Below are 17735 nucleotides of genomic sequence, written 5' to 3'. Positions count from 1 at the left end.
GGTAGTGCTATTCAGGAGAAGGCAATGGCAGCCCACTCCAGTACACTTGCCTGGAAAATCCCATGGACAGAGGAGCCTGGTAGGCTGCAGTCCATGGGGTCGCTAAGAGTCGGGCACATGACTGAGCGACTTCACTTTCACTTTTCACTTTCGTGCATTGGAGAAGGAAATGGCAACCCACTCCAGTATTCTTGCCTGGAGAATCCCAGGGACAGAGGAGCCTAGTGGACTGCCGTCTATGGGGTCGCACAGAGTTGGACACGACTGAAGCGACTTAGCAGCAGCAGCAGCAGCAGTGGTATTCAAGTGCTTCCCTTGTGGCTTATTCGGTAAAGAATCCTCCTGCAATGCGGGAGACCTGGGTTCAATCCCTGGGTTGGGAAGATCTGTAGTAGGGCATGGCAACCCACTTCAGTATTCTTGCCTGGAGAATCCCCATGGACAGAGGAGCCTGGTGGGCTACAGTCCATGGGGTCGCAGAGTTGGACACAACTAAATGACTAAGCACAGCACAGCACAGTGCTGTTCAAGCTAAGAGAGCTTGGAATTTGGTAAGTCAGACCAGATCTAAAAGGGGCATCAAGTGGTACCTGTCTGTTTAGGTTGCTTAAATTACTTATAAATATTGCCTCAGAATGAAGTCAAGCAGGTAGTTGGACTACGCTTTACCTCTTAGTTGTCAACATTTTGGCTCTAAGTTATTTGTTCCATATGTATTAACAAAAACTTGTCTCAATTTGGCATTTTTAACATTATATTTTACTAATTTAGTATATGAAAATGATGATCAGCTCCTGTGGGACCCTGAATACTTACCAGAAGACAAAGTGATTGTGTTTCTTAAAGATGCATCTAGAAGAACAGGTGATGAGAAAGGTGTAGAAGCAATTCCTGAAGGATCTCATATAAAGGACAATGAACAGGTACGTGAATAAGAAATAACTTAAATTTTTCCCAAAATACATTAACCCCATATATGTATAAGTGCTGTCACAGTATTTTTCTATCCACCAATGTTCTATACAGATGGTGTCTGACTTAACAAAGGATCAGCCTAAAATTTTTTGACTCTATAATTGTATGAAAGCAATATGCATTCAGTAGAACTCATGCTTTGAATTTTGATGTTTGCCTGGGCTAGGGTTGAATATCTCTTGTGATGCTGGGCAGTGGCAGAAAGCCATACCTCGCAGTCAGTCATGCAGTCACAAGGGTGAACAACTGATACAACCATTCTGAATTCATACAACCATTCTTTTCATTTTCAGTACAATATTCAGTAAATTACGTGAGATAGTCAACACTTACTATAATACAGGCTTTGTGTTGGATGATTTTGCCCAGTTGTAAGCTAAGTAAGTATTCTGAGCACATTTAAGGTAGGCTAGGCGAAATGATGATGTTCAGTAGGTGAGGTGTATAAAGTGCATTTTCAGCTTAACATATTTTCAACTTAGGATGGGTTTTTTGGGACCCCTTGTAAGTAGAGGAAGCTCTGTAATATCATCAGCAAGGAGTCTGAGGTTGTAATCTGCATAATATATGTAGTATTGACAGCACTTAATTTTGGTATTTTAGCCTCAGTAGAAATTTTGATATTTTGTATGTATTTTTTTATTAGGCATTTTGAACTTCCGTTGCATATCCCAGAGAATCTGTGGATATCATTAAGCTAGGAATACTCATCTGGGATAATGTAATTCTTTACCTAGTAGAACAGTGCCTACCATGGACCTAATAACAGCATTATATACTTTACCTTTTTCACCAGTGCTTTTCTTTTCTGATTGTTTAAAATTATCTTTGAATAGGAACATTAAAAATAAAAAAAAGGACTTGTGATTATTATGATTTCCTTTTATTTCTAAACTCCTAGAAAACCATGCCGCTGCCAGAGGTTTGCTTATCCAGTATTTTCTACATATTTAGAGGCAGTTAATTGTCAGGAATGAATTACGTTTGTTTTCCTTTAGTGGTTTTTATGTTGCAGTCACTGGAATTATTTGTCCTCCAGAAAGGATGGAGACACTGGATTCTAGAAAAGCCTTTACTCAGTTAAGAAATTGTCACCTTGAATTGTTCATAGTCCAGGTTACATATTGAAGCCTTTTATTTTTCTAGGCATTATATGAATTAGTTAAATGCAATTTTGATACAGAAGAAGCATTGAGAAGATTAAGATTTAATGTAAAAGCAGCTAGAGGTAAGCATAAATATTAACTTTTTGTTTTCACGATGTAGCAGAAGTTTAAACTTTAAGCTATTAAATTTTTTGAAATTTTAAAAGTTTAAAAAATTTTAACTAGGTATATCCTAAATTTAATAATACTAATCTTTCTGAATTTAGTAAGTATTTGTTGGATAATAGTTATAACTTGTTAAACAACTTGTATGTAACAAGTATTATACAAGGCATTATGGGGAATGGGGTGAATATTGTCCTTTCCTTCATGAGAAAATAAGACCATTTAAATAAAAATACATAATGCCTTTCAGTTTCAAGGCATTTACAAATATTTTCTTACTTGATCTTGGTAATGGTCCTGTGAACTGAGTAAAGTGACAGATGTTACCTTCACTTTAAAATTGATGAGAACTGAGGTCCAGTACTTTGGCCACCTCATGCATGCGAAGAGTTGACTCATTGGAAAAGACTTTGATGCTGGGAGGGATTGGGGGCAGGAGGAAAAGGGGACGACAGAGGATGAGATGGCTGGATGGCATCACTGACTCAATGGACGTGAGTTTTAGTGAACTCTGGGAGTTGGTGATGGACAGGGAGGCCTGGCGATTCATGGGGTCGCAAAGACTCGGACACGACTGAGTGACTGAACTGAACTGAACTGAGGTCTTTTTGCTGAGGCAAGCATGATTCATAAATAATGAAGCCATAGCTAAAATTCTTTTGTTACTCTAAACTGGCTCCCACCCCCACTTCACTAAGAGTACTGTTTATATATCATTGTGTAACCAAGGAAAGAGCATTCATTCAACAAAAATTGAAGGGCCTATTAAATTGTGAGGATTTAACTATAAACAAGGCCCCTGACCTCTCGGTGCTTGGAGCCTAGGTAGGAAAGCTGAAAAATAGTTCTGAGTTCTTCCAAGGAGAATTCAAGGGTGCAGTTCAAACTTACTACAGTAGGACTTTACCTAGTTGGTGAAAAGAGTGAGGCGGTAAAAGAAAGCCTCTAGAACAATATATTTTTACTGGGCTATAAACGAATTAGCTAGGTGAAAGAGGGTATGAGATAAGAGGCATGCAATAACCTCTAGACAAAGGGAAGAGCATGCACAAAGTCTAAAGAAAGAAAGAAAATAATGAGTTTAAGGAATTGAAAGGTGGCTGGTTTAGTTGGATCATAAAGAATAAAGAGGAAATGGCCTAAATTGAGGTTGAAGAGTTAGGGACTAAATCATCCAAAATTTTATTAAATAAGGATGTTTTATTACTTTTATCTTTTTAAGCCATCAATAATAGAACTCAGGAGTAAAATATTTCTGTTGTTACCAAAAGTTATATTTTTATTTACAGTTTTGTTATGTGCAGGATTTGGGAGAATATTGCTTAACAGTTTCCTTCCCCCACTTTCCCCCTACCCTGCCCCAATTTTTTTCAGAGGAATTATCTGTTTGGACAGAGGAAGAGTGCAGAAATTTTGAACAAGGGTTGAAGGCCTATGGAAAGGACTTTCATTTGATTCAGGCTAATAAAGTAAGTAATGATATATGTTGTCTCTTTTTATAAAAATAAGTTTAGTTAACCTAGGTCATATGAAATCTACTATATTTTCTAATGTTAAAAGTTCTGTAGTGAATATATAATATGCTAGTATTTAGGAAATTATTATAAGCATGCCTAGACTCCCTGGCATATATTTGCCAAGTAACTGTTCCCAGTGTGGTATTTATTGGGAACTTTTAAGAACTGGATGTTTTAAACTATGTTCATCAGCTCCTGGATGGGATGTGTGAGTACATATCATGCCATATGAATATCAACTATACAGTGTTAATTTATATCGCCCCAAATTTCGTAATTACTTACAAATTTATTTAGGCTTAATTCTCTTAAACTGAAATCAGGTAATATTTTTAATAGAACTGCACAATTGTAAAGAATAAAAAATTGTGTTCCTAAGGGAAATTAGGACAGGCAAAATTAAAATCTCAAATTTAAATATGGCAAATTAAGTAATGTCTAGGCTTACGAATGTCACATTTTTAGTGAATATAAACGACAAGGAAATTGGCTTTACATGTGTCCTTGAAGATGGTATATCAGATGTGTGATGGCTTACCTAGGGTGATGTTGAAAGTATCTGGGCTTTATGGGCTTGAGTCTGAAGCTCTATAAATAGTCTGTCCTCATCCTCTTTCATATCTCTAGATGTACAGTATCTATTGTATGTTCCATAAATAGTTGCTTACAAATTCTCGATTTTTCTCAATTTTGGTGTTCTTTAGTTTATTGTTGATAATTTTGTTAATTGTGTTATTTGACATCAGACATAACTAATAAGAGAGAAATTTTGCATCTTAGCATTGATATAAAAGATGTAGCCAAACCATGTTCATGTTGTAACCAAATCATTTGATATTCTCCAATATAGTGATTTCTCTGTGAAAGGATTGTATTAGGCTAATGACTACCTATATATGTTTCTGATTTAAAGAAAAGCAAATGATCTCATGGTTGAAAGGGCCAACATTTTGAAAAAGTTTTCTAGCATTCCTGCTTAAATTCAAACAGTACTGACCCAAGCATGCTATGGAGGGGAACCCCTGGGGATGATAAGCTGATGTAACTCACAGGAGCAACACCCATCCCCCCCACCCCCCGCCAAAATCCTTTTTAAGGAGTAAGAACTTAGTAGGTGACTTAAAGCTTTTAGCCAAAAAAAGTCTTAACATGATATTGAAATAAGACCTTGATTTCTTATTTATGAAGAATATTTGGGATGGTGGTATTTCAGTGTTAAAAAAGTCATCTGACCTATACCTAACTCACAAGTTTGTTCCAGTGAACCATAGGGAGGACAGTTCTTAAGAGGGAGGGGAATAGTCCATTGAAAATATTCTTTGTTTTTATACCTGGAATTGAAATTTGGATCTTAATCATAGGTTGTATTATGCAGACTTATTTAATTGACAGTTTTTCATAATACTGTTAACTTTGGCATTCCACATAATGTCTTTTCAATTTTTGCTTTCAGTAAAGTACAGTTGACTTGACAGTTGTCTTCTAGAATAAGATTCTAAAAAGGAAGCAAAAAACAGCTTGAGAAGGTGATTGGGGTTTTTGTTTTTAAAACACTGATAGCTTTGTCTTAAAGCAACATGGGCCAAGTCATGAAGTGGAATCAGAGTGGCAGAAAGAAAAATAGGTGCCACCTAACAAATAGGGATGTCATAAAGTTGACCTTAGGTCTAGTCAGTCCCACAGCAGATACCCAACTTCAGGACCAGAAACTTAGGAGTTAAATCATATCATCTTCCATCTCAAACACTCATTCAGATACACTTTTCCTTTTAAACTCCCAGTATTTTCTATGCAGCAACCCTACCAGCTCTACAAGCAAGGTAGCAAAAAGGAAATTTTGTCAACATCATCTGCCTGTCCCATATATTTAATATGTGTAAGGGGAGCCATTCAGTTCCCAAATAGGTATAACACAGTAAACCACTGGAGTGATTTTGTAAACAAATATTCAGTTCAGTCACTCAGTCATGTCCGACTCTTTGCAACCCCGTGGACTGTGGCATGCCAGGCTTCCCTGTCCATCACCAACCCCCAGAGCTTCCTTAAACTCATGTCCATCGAGTTGGTGATGCCATCCAACCGTCTCATCTTCAGTTGTCCCCTTCTTCTCCTGCCTTTAATCTTTCCCAGCATCAGGGTCTTTTCAAATGAGTCAGTTCTTCATATCAGGTGGCCAAAGTTTTGGAGTTTCAGCTTCGAGCATCAGTTCTTCCAGTGAGTATTCAGGATTGATTTCCTTTAGGATTGTCTGGTTTGATCTCTTTGCAGCCTAAGGGACTCTCAATAGTCTTCTTCAACACCACAGTTCAAAAGCATCAGTTCTTCAGCACTTAGCTTTCTTTATAGTTGGACTAAACATCCATACATGACTACTGGAAAAACCATAGCTTTGACTAGATAGACCTTTGTTGGCAAAGTAATGTCTCTGCTTTTTAATATGCTCTCTAGGTTTGTCCTAGCTTTTCTTCCAAGGAGCAAGCATCTTTTAATTTCATGGCTGCGGTCTCCATCTGCAGTGATTTTGGAGCTCCAAAAATAAAGCCTTACAAATAGCCGAGAAAATAAGAGAAGCTAAAGGCAAAGGAGAAAAGGAAAGATATATCCATTTGAAACAAATATTAACATTTTTATAATAGCTTTTAACTCACTGAAATATTTTTAGCCTTTCTACAATGTAAGTAGCTGAGTCTGGATCAGTGTTGGGATTAGTAAGAGAATCCTTTTTAAAAGGGCATTTAAATTCAGTCTCCCTAGGTGTTCTGTGAGTAAAAGTATTTGCAGATTTCTTGTAACAATTTTAATTCAAATGCCACTGCCAGACATTTTCGATAAAGGAGTATTCATTTTTATAGTAAATGAATATGATACTCTATTTAAAAGCATAATGTTTAGTATCTGAAGACCTGTTGCCAATATATGATTTCTCTGAATGGGAGCTTAGAGTAATTTTTAACACAACTGCTGCTGTATTGTATTTTATAACTGCTATTATTTATTACTTAAAAGTCAGCTAAATTTATTCAAACTTAAGATTTTTTCATGAAATTTACTCCTTTAAGGAGGAAATAATTCTTAAGTATTTGTTTCTTATAGGTTCGAACAAGATCAGTTGGTGAATGTGTAGCATTCTATTATATGTGGAAAAAATCTGAACGTTATGATTTCTTTGCTCAGCAAACACGATTTGGAAAAAAGAAATACAATCTTCATCCTGGTGTAACGTGAGTTCATTTTTTCTTTTTGAGTCATTTTTGCTAAGCTTTCTAAATTTTTCTTGAGAGAATTGTGATTTTTAGACTCTTCTTTCTTTAAAAGCATAAAAGTTGACACCAATTTCAGTTTATCCATTTATTGACATCTTCATGGGGTATTTAGACTTTCAGTGTCTTATAAAACATTGTAAACTACAGTTCATATTATTTGAGACAGCAAATTTATCAAAGTAGATGTTAAGAGTACATGTTTTCAGTAGTATTCCTGAGAGGAGATGGATCAGAAGAGCTGTGAAAGCATGTTTTTGTTAAATTCTGTTCCACATAGTTATATAAGCACATACAGTTTTGATTTAATAACACCAAAAGAGCAGTAAGAATAGGAGAGGCTGTCTTTTCTAAATCTTACAGGGCCATATGCCTAATAGAAATCCTTTAAAGAGGAAGAGAAATTAATATTTTTCCTTGCCCAATCTATTTTAGATCTTGGGAACCAAAAATAAGATCTGGATATAGATGATATCAAAGGGAAAAGACATGGGAATATAATAAATCAGATCAAATTGCATTTTCTTTTTTGTTACAAAATATTTTATAGAGAAATGAACATGTACATGATAAGTTCCCTTTTCCTAAATATTCTGAAGCCTTTTCCTCTAACAGAAATAATATTTAATAAATAATACAACTTTAGCTAACTCCTAGTGATAGAGGGAGTATAATTTGTTATTATATCCATTTTTTAAGCAAAATGCCTCAATATGTCTAATCCACTCCCCATGCACCAAATTCTCTTAGCTTCTTTTAGTCTAGCTGCGGAATGATACATTATCCCCAATCTGACTAGTAATGTGTTACTGTTAAGTACTTAGTAATAGAGTATCAAACCCTTTATTTCATGTATTGCTCTAAAATACTGATGAACTTTACAGTGAAATTCACTTTACCATACTTGCCTTTATTATTCCCTGTATTATGTTTATGGAATAAAAATAAAGCAGAGTTGTGACTTCATTTGGTCAGCCTGCACCAGTAAAATTCTTAAGCCTAGCCAAATAATTGCCTTTGAAAGATGTGCTTATATGCATACTCTTGTGCTTCTCAAACTACTTGACTGGACTGTTTCTTGGTCATGTTCATTACAGGTGTTTCTTCTGGTCACTTCCCTGTTTGGAGTATTCAAACACTCTAAAATCGAAAGCAAACTTATCTGAAAGGGAATAAATGGGTATAATTGTCCTTGGGAATCATGAAACATTGGACTCTGCCTCATTCCTTTTTGTTCAAAGGCCATAATGAGTAGAATTTTATATATAACAGTATTCCAGTTTTTATATAATTGCTTATTGTTATCAATTTATAGTTAAATTTTTTTTTATTGGTAGCATTGAGACATAATAATGTAGAACTACATATAGCTATCCAGTCTTCAGAGTATATCTTAAAATAGTTTTCAAGCTATAGGGAAAAGCAATAGTAACATCTTTCATCTTTTGACCCATTTCAGAAATAAAGTTCACACATGAACTACAGGCAGTCTGTCATCAGCAGCAGTAAGAATATCAGAATTGCCATGCTGGGTCAGACCCATGGCTCATCCAGTTTTCTCTTTCAGAAAGCATCACCAAGGGAAGTGTTGTGGGCTGGCTTAATTGGTCCTCTGTGACGTCAGGCTCAACAGGTTAGGTAGGGATGTGCTGCTAAACATTTTAGTTTTTCTAATAATCTCTCCATAGCTTCTGAAAAACTTTTTGAAGCTACTTATATCTGTCACCTTGATTCTTCTTAAGGTTTAAATATTCTGTAGATGGAGTAGTCATAGTTAAAAGTAATCCCATATCTTCTCTTTTCTCAGGCTTTAAGAGTTAACAATGTGTCCCCTGGTGTTACGGTATGAAGCAAAGAAATGTTTTCCTGCTAGACAAGAACACTGTTTTGTAGTCTTCAACTGTATTCCCTTTGGGTCTTTTATAAAGTTTTGTGTTTTTTTTTAACTGAAAACTTTTTTTTTTTTTTTTTTTACTCCTCCTCATCCCTTTTAGCTGTGTTAAATCTCCTATAAGAAGCCATGTAGACTGTATATTGCAGATGGGGAGAAATTGTGGTTTTCTCTAGCATAGACATATTTTTGTAGTTTGCCTCCAGGACCTTCTCTTTGCATTAACAGTTGCACTTTAAGTGACCACACAAAATTTAAATGCCTTTAGACAAAAACATTAAGTTAATTAATACCTTTAGACAAAAATTTGACCGAATTTTTCAATCTTCCTCTTTAGTCAAAATGTATAGTTAAGAGCAGATTATCCTGAAAGTTATTTGCTTATTTTTCTGTTACATAGTTACCTTTCATTTGTTCACCAGAATGAAGCACATTTGCCGCTTTGCTGCCTGTACATGGCCTTTGATAAATACTACTGCAGAGTCTCTCCATTCACTACCTAAAAGAATTGGTAGCCATATGCAATTGAAGATTTTGCTGTAACAGCCTTGCAAATAATTTTTTTTTTTTTTTTAAGTAAAAAATAACTCGGCATTATTCCAACTATTTGAATGCTGCTCCAACCCCTTGGGTGGTCTACTTACCTCCTCTTTTCCTTAAGCATTCTGGATGGCATTAACCTTTAAGAAACAGTAGTAATAAGTCTTTAACAATATCATTGTTATATGCAGAGATTTAAAATAATTTTGGTATCTCATCAGTTCTAGTTTCCTTTGAGTGGCTTTTAACATCTTCCATTACCCATTCCCACTACACCAGATTTATTTCCAGCAATTCTTCCTAGTGCATTATCTGTTTGTTAGTTTTAATTTCTGAAGTCCCTTTGGCATTGCATTCATCATATTCATTCTGTTTCTTTGTGCCTCAGATTTATTACCTAAGTGTTCTATAATGATGAATGACATAAAGCCAAAGAGATCTTAAAAGACCAACAAATTTAATTCCCTCCGTTTATAAATGAGGAAAATAAAGCCTAAAATGTTAATGAGTGCAGACTGTTACACAGACTTTCAGTAAAGTTCCAAGCCCTTCCATGGTTTCTTTCTTGTCCACATTCTTACTTACCCTGCTCACAAAATTCTGAAAGATTTGTCTTAATATTTCTGTTACTCCTGTTCTGAGGAAATTTAAAAATAAATGATGTATTTAGGTTTTTATTGTACTTCTCTGCACTGTGCAAACTTAGGCATCAATGGTGCAGAGGTAAAGAAAGCAGACTGAACTTAACTGCCTTCACGGGATTATTCAATACAGGTGACATCAGACTTTTCCTGTAAAGAGGGCTTTGCAGATGTTAAGTTCTGTTGAAACTACTTAGGTCTGTTGTTGGTGTGTAAAAGTGGTCATAGACACTATGTAAATGAATGTATATGACTGTGTTCAGTAACATATTATCCATAGAAATAGATCGGCAGCCCACAGGCCTGCCTTTGCTGACCTTTATTCTAGTGACTCGGTAGCACTGCATAGTTCATAAAACACTTTGCTACACATATCCTATACAACAGCCCAGTACATAGGTCATGTATGATTACATGCATTTTATAACTAAAGACACTAAACCTGAGAGAGAGAGGTATTTAGTTCAGCTCTAACCTCAACCCAGTGTCACTTACCACAAATGTCATCCCATGCCGTTGAGCTCAAAAATTACTTAGGGAAGACGTAAACCCACCCCTGATGATACACGGGCAGATGAAGCTAACAGATAAGCCCAGGAACTTTGCCAGCTTAGTATACCTCAGCTCTAACAGAAGGGTGATACAGAAAGTAACAGGAAGTTTCAGGAAAGTATTTCATTATTAGGTCCTAGTTTGTCTTTCAGATACTGCCATAGTCATAAAATAATCTTTGTAAGCTTTACAATTCCAATCTGTGTTCAGAAATTTTTTTGTACTCCTTGTGATTGACATCATCCCTCTTCATTTACAGCCTTTCTGATTTTAGTTGGGCCACTCTGATCATTTGCCTACAATTTCTAAAGTTTTAAAACTGCCTGTAGGTCTGTAACATTTGCTAGGGTAAAGCCCTCACACATTGTTTTCCTACAGACATTTAACCAAAAGGAACTTTCCATTTCAGTGCTCGCACTGGAATGAATATAAAGAAAAATGAGGATATACTTGCTGATAAAGCCTTGTAAATTTAACCTCAGTTTTAATTTTCAGCTGTTTTTAATATAAGAAAATAATTATCGTTTGCCTCAATTTTAAGGGATTACATGGATCGTCTTCTAGATGAAAGTGAAAGTGCTGCTTCCAGTCGAGCACCATCTCCTCCCCCAACTGCCTCAAACAGTAGCAACAGCCAGTCTGAGAAAGAAGATGGCACTATAAGCAATAGTAATCAGAATGGTAAGCAAGCAGAGAAACACTTGTATTTCTTGATAATGATGGGCACTTTTCCTTCAGTAGCCTGGGAAATTCTGTTTCCGTGTCTATTCAACCCCCAAAGCAGACCTAAAGTAATACCAGATGAAACAGAATATCAGGGTGCATATATACTAACACAGAGAATATGTACAAGTTAATTGGAAAGAATTCCCATTGATACCACTAAAAAGTACATTTAATAAAGTATACCATCAACAATGACCATTTCTTGTAAGAAAATAGTATCTATTTTCTTACCAGGTTGGAATGTCTAGATGTAAGTATTCTTATTTGTTAAGTCTTAGACCAGAACTCCAGCCGTTTCACATCAGAAGTACACAGATACTTAATGAAATACTTTGAGTGCTTATAACAGTTTAGCAGGAAACCTCTTTAAGCATATAAATGGAAAAAAGGTAACAAGGGCATCTTTTAAATATTTTTTCTCTGTGATAGCATAATAACCTAGAAAGATAAGAAAAGATAAAACAGATGTGTCCGCCTGTGCATTCATATTGTACAAAAACATTCATTTTTATGCCCATGAAAAAGAAGCAGAGAAACACATATTTGAGATTCAGATAGGTTCTTGCTTAAAATGTAGAGTGGACCGAGGATCAGTAAGGCCTGGTCAGAGAATTTTCTTGATTTCTACTTTAATTAAAATAGTCTTAAGTAAGACCATCTCTAAGCAGAAAGTAATAAATCTCTGATCCTCTTTAATAGGAAACTGGTAAATTAGAGATAAGCTCTGCCCACCTGCATTCTGATGTAACAGCTTTAGGGGAGGGCCAGTGGAGAGCTAATCCCTTCTCCCCAACAGAAACTAGAAGAGGAACATTGAACAATTTGACCTTTTTTCTGCTCTTTGCTCTCACACTGGCATTTAATATACTGTGGTGAATATATTTTTTCACTTAATGATCCCTTTCCATTCCCTCATTACTTCCCCTCTAAGAACAAGCCAAACAAATATTAGGGCCCAGCAGCCATTTCCTGATTCAAAAACATTCAGGTTCACTGACATGATTTCTAATGCCAGTCACAACCATCCTAAAGTAGAATAAGCAGCTGAGATTGGGACTAGGGTGGAAACTCAGGGAGGCAGACGGTAGGTAGTACAGTCAGCCCTCTGTATCTACAGGTTCCACATCTGCAGATTCAAAATACTTAAGGAATCATCTCTAGACTATTTATAATAATAAAATGTAAACACTATTTAAGTAATTGCCAGCACAAAGTAAATTCACGTTTTTGCCTTTTGGAACTTTCTGGAGTTTTTTTTAAGTGTTTTGATAGGCAGTTGGTTGAATCCTTTTAACCATTTGATTATACCATGCAGTTAGCCTAGGAACAGTGTTCATAAGTTACTTACACATTACTCCTCCCAGAGGCCATTCACATGGGATACAATTAAGATTTCTAGGCTTTTCAAGGAAAGGAAGACCTTTCCAACCCAATTCTCTTTTTTCATAAGGGGCTTTAATTAGTGTCTTGAAATCTAATAGTGATTTTTGACCTAATGATCGTTTAACCTAGCTTCTTGTGCTTACTATGGCAAAATCACTCCTTTTATATCATATGGTACATAATCTCATAAGCAGTCATGGTTTGAGTGCATTTTTGAGTTGAGAAAATAGAATACTTTCTTTGACCAAAATGTATATTTGAGGGTCATTCTTATTTTTTCAGATAATTAAATTTTCATTTTCTCCAGTAGCACATTCTGTATTTTACATTAAGCATTCACAAAATTTGTCTTCCATTTTGCAGTCAGCTGTAACATGACCTTTTGTTATGTTATCAATTATGCTATTTCTTTTCTCAATCTATTAGGAAGGAATTTGTGTTTGCCTTTAGCGTTTTCAAGTGTATGCTTGTATAGTGCAGGCATTAATTTAACATTATGACAGATTAATGTTAAGAATGAAAAAGTCATGTCATCTTGCTTTTATATGGCAGTTAGAAAACTCAAGCTGCTATAGAAAGAATATAATTTTTTCATTGTTTTAGAAAGTTACAAACTGCTAAACCTGAATAATTTATGAATATCTTTGCTTTAATTCAGCTTATTTAGACTGCTGGTGGATCCATTGCTTATTTGTTGCCATGTAATACCAGCATGCTATTAATACATACCAAATCCTATTCTTAATTTTTTACATTTATTAGCTTAATCTTCACAGCAACCCTATAAATTTATTATCCTCATTGTATGTGTGTGATCAGACTGAGGTACAAGAGAGTGTAAATAATTTGAGGTCACATAGCTACTAAAGTAAATAGAGCCAGAATTCAGGCTACACACACACACACACACACACACACACACACACTTGATACCTCACTGCCTTGATAAAAAGTTATTTTATAGCTGTTCATAGCACCTTTATAATACACACACACACACACACACACACACACACACACACACACACACACACACGATACCTCACTTCCTTGATAAAAAGTTATTTTATAGCTGTTCATAGCACCTTTATAATAATTTATGAATTTAGCTCTATAATATTAGCAGTTGCTTTCATGTCTTTCATGTCTCTTCCAACCTAGGGGTGTCATCTAATGGACCAGGTGAAACATTAAACAAAGAAGAAGTGAAAGTTGAAGGATTACATGTTAATGGACCAACAGGTGGAAGTAAGAAACCACTTCACACAGATATGGATACCAATGGTTATGAAACAGATAACCAAACCACTGACCCAAAAATCACCCATATGACTGCAAGAAATGAAAATGATTTTGATGAAAAAAGTGAGAGACCTGCCAAAAGGCGAAGGGTAAACAGCAATGGAAAAGAAAGTCCAGGTGGTTCTGAGTTTTTCCAAGACACAATCTCACATGGAAAATTTGAAGAACTTGAGAACACAGATGACTAAACTTAACTTTCTTTGGAGTAAATTCTGGTGTGACTAAAATTTTCAGGGTTGATGGGTTACCTTAAAAAGTTAATTTCCTTGAAGCAGTTGGTTAAAATTTGAATTGAGTCCTAACTTTAGTAAATAAGATTTCATAATTCTGCTTTGCAGATTTTTTACTTTAAAATTGTAAAGGCCCTTTTAAGGAAATAACAAATAGTTTAGTAAATTTGAATGAACTACAGATACATCTGTACCTTCTTATTTGATGTATTAATCCTAAAATTTCACTACAAGGTATTTGCTTAGTTTGATGGCAGAGAAGGAAAAAATAAGTTCAAATTTCTGATTAACATCAATTTTTCTGAGTTTCTTGAAATGTCTTTTATAACAGACATTTTTCTCTCCATACAAATTGAGTATCATTATTAAGGAAACCCTTATGAATCCTGAAAGTTATGCTAGCATGATTTTTTTATATATAGAAGTTTAAAAATAAACCAAGTCAGGTTTGTGTATGTAAAATTGTTGACATCAATGATGTCTTTCCATATTCTTATCTGGGCTTAAGAAATACATTCTGTATTTTTCCAGATTCTTTGTAGCCTTTGAAAGATTTTTACAGTACATATGTCTTGACTGAGCTGTCCTTTCTTAACACAAAAGCTTGTATAATTTTCTTAACTTGTACAGTTGGTAAACTTTTATGAGAGGAGTTGATATTCTGAGTCTGTCAGCTTTCATTTTATTTTGCTAAGGTTTTTCTAATGAATTTTTAAGTGTTTGTGTAGTAACTGAGTCATGTTTCTTATCCAGGTGGTAAAAGCATTCATAAAGGATTGTGAACATTTGTTTTTTCAAGTTTTTACTTAAGGACAAATAGTTTGAGAACTGAAATTAAGCATGATACTTAGATCACATAGTTTGTTTTGCATTTGCTATAATTTTCAAAATTATTTTTGAAGCAAAACAGAAGTTTAATGTTGACTTCAAGTGCTTAAATGTATCATGCTGACCAGAATCCCATTCAGTTATTTTTATATGCTTTATAAAATTTCCCATTTTTGCATTAAATAAACAGGGGAAAAGGTTAAGTGATACTTAGATATTGGCACACACAAGGAGTTGGCAGGCAACAATATTGATTTTATGAGGAAAAAGTGATAAACTTACCTGGTGATAATAGATCACCAGATAATTAGGTTTCCAATTACAGTCCAGCTTTTCATATTTGATAGTACATTTCCAAAGTGAAAATAAGCTGTTGAGTAACCATTGCTCTGTGTGATTACAAATAGGATCATCCATTCACAAAGAGTCAGAGATGACTTGAGCAACTGCACTGATTTGCATCACCTTGCAAGAGTGCCATTTTATTTTTAGTGCAAAATTCTTATTTAAAAAAATGTAGTTTTATACAGCTGATAGACCAACCTATATCCAAACTTTTATAAAAGATTATTAACTACTCTTATCACACAGACATACCCCCAAATACTTCTAGCAGTTCATTTTCAGCCATCAAAGAGCCAGTGTCTTTTTAGAATATGTCTTCTGTGGTCTTGTTTTTAATGGCTCAACTGTCTAATGCAATTGAGTAGAGGTTTGCACTGAGAAATTATGGTTTAGGCCTTATTCTCCATGAAGTATTACTATTAACCTATGTTCAGACTGCTTCCCTCCACCAATGTGAACAACTTTTTTCCCCCAAACAGTGTTAAAAGCCACTTTACAACACTTGACTTTACATGATGTAGATTCACTGTTATTACATATAGATCCAAGTAAATCAAAGTTTTGGGTGAATGTGGTGAGAAGCGTGAGCTCTTTATTGTTTTGTTTTACCTAGAACATTAATTTATCCAGAATGGCAGCTTTAGCAGATGGTCACAATCCATTTTCTAAATCAGATTTTATTATATGAATCCAAAGTATCCTAGCTCTTTTTCAAAGATGGTCTATAGAAATAGTGATGATGTACTTTTTTTAAGTTGTTGCAATATTAGAGATGCCATTTTCACCTTTTCTTAAAAGATGCATTTTGTTAACAGGTTTGTGAAGTTCTTGCAAACTGATATTACAGGAACATTTTAAATAAATTCTCAGGCATGTTTGCAAATACGGCACATGTTGTATACATGTTAGGAAATTTTACTTTTCTTAATATTTTTAAAGTCTGCCTAATGAAAAACATTCCACTATTATAATACATAATGCTCAGCTTTTCATAGAGAAATATTTAATTGTATTTTATGTTTATACAGGTATTTCACACAGTATGTTCTTTATAATGCAGCCACTATAACTTGATAAGTCATTGCACTACTTTAAAAAATTTTAGTAATATCATGAATTTAATTTGCTTAAGATTTAGTACATTTCATAACTCTTGACAAACTGCATTGGGAAAAGAAACCTTCGTTAATAGTTACTTAGTCTCCCTCACCCCATACCTACCCCCTAGCAAAGCACTATCTTTATTTGGAATGGTATTCTGTTTTATGATGTGTTTTCAAATAGAGTTCAAAATTTGCAACTCAGTTCAACAAAACATATCTGTTGAGCTTTAAAACGTATTTGAAATAATATTTAAATAGTCATTTAAAATTATGGATTAATGTTTTTAAATTTATGCATAATAATTTTGCACTGTAAAATAATTCCCTTCCCCGGTTCCCTGTCTGCCATTCTGAATATGCTTATTAAAATATTTTTTTAAACACATTTGCCTACATAATGCTTTGTGAATGATTTTTAGTAGATTGAGTAGGTGTTAATTATAGATTTTAAGTTTGAATGATGCACAGTTTACAGTGTGAATGTATACAATTTCTGTTCTTTTAGCTCCTAGACAAGGGTGTGAAATAGTGTTTTAGTGGCTCCTGATACCTTTTACCTCATGGGTAGATGGACAGATGATGTATTTTGGTTTTTTTGTCCTCCAGAGAGATCCTTAGGTCTGTGGACCTCTATTCACCTGTTTCTTTTTCTCTGAACTACTTAATTAAAAACATAGTTTCCTTCTTTTACAGTGCAATTTATATCACATACAGTTTTGCAAAAAAATTTCACTTTACCCTCAACAGAAAATTAAGAGTGGGCATTTTGAAGAGTGGGGGCTGAAGACTTTTCCAAGCAAGATGTGTGCTGATGACCCTAGGGGTATGTAACTAGCTATCACTGCTAAATACCAAAGCAGAAATAATGGTTTTTCTAACTATAATCCATGTTTATGCAAAGTGCCAGTGAGGAAAACCATATAAATCTCTCCCTAAAAATGACCTTCCTATATCATATAACTTTACTGATTATTTAAACTTTTTATCATAAAATCAACTCTGCTGTTTAATAATCAGGTTTATCCTTTGCAAAATCTTATCTGCCCCATGTTATGGACTGATTTTATTTTTTTAAATATCTGTACTAATCTCTGTCTTCTAATACCAATTATCCATAACCTTATTTCTATTTTACCTTTAGTATTGTGCTGGCATCTTTGACATCTGACTT

The 17735-nt window shown here is 34.7% G+C and overlaps 1 protein-coding gene across 17 annotated transcripts in view; it reads left to right on the top strand.

Annotated features, from left to right (window-relative positions):
* MIER1 (MIER1 transcriptional regulator) overlaps positions 1 to 16949 on the top strand; it is a 73045-nt gene extending 56096 nt beyond the window's left edge. For 16 of the 17 annotated variants that reach the window (XM_027536955.1, XM_027536956.1, XM_027536958.1 and 13 more), the window contains 6 exons: positions 772 to 923; positions 2122 to 2203; positions 3621 to 3715; positions 6857 to 6984; positions 11189 to 11328; positions 13918 to 16949. In XM_027536955.1, coding sequence (XP_027392756.1) covers positions 772 to 923; positions 2122 to 2203; positions 3621 to 3715; positions 6857 to 6984; positions 11189 to 11328; positions 13918 to 14246 — 926 coding nt within the window. In that variant the 3' untranslated portion in view covers positions 14247 to 16949. Of the gene's footprint in view, positions 1 to 771; positions 924 to 2121; positions 2204 to 3620; positions 3716 to 6856; positions 6985 to 8590; positions 11087 to 11188; positions 11329 to 13917 lie in introns of those variants that run through there. The other variant, XM_027536963.1, reaches the window with a different exon arrangement.
* The last annotated feature ends 786 nt before the right edge of the window (positions 16950 to 17735 follow it).

This window comes from Bos indicus x Bos taurus, chromosome 3 (genome assembly GCF_003369695.1).
Source record: "Bos indicus x Bos taurus breed Angus x Brahman F1 hybrid chromosome 3, Bos_hybrid_MaternalHap_v2.0, whole genome shotgun sequence".
Classification (NCBI taxonomy): domain Eukaryota; kingdom Metazoa; phylum Chordata; class Mammalia; order Artiodactyla; family Bovidae; genus Bos; species Bos indicus x Bos taurus.
This window is presented reverse-complemented; position numbering and strand designations above follow the sequence as displayed.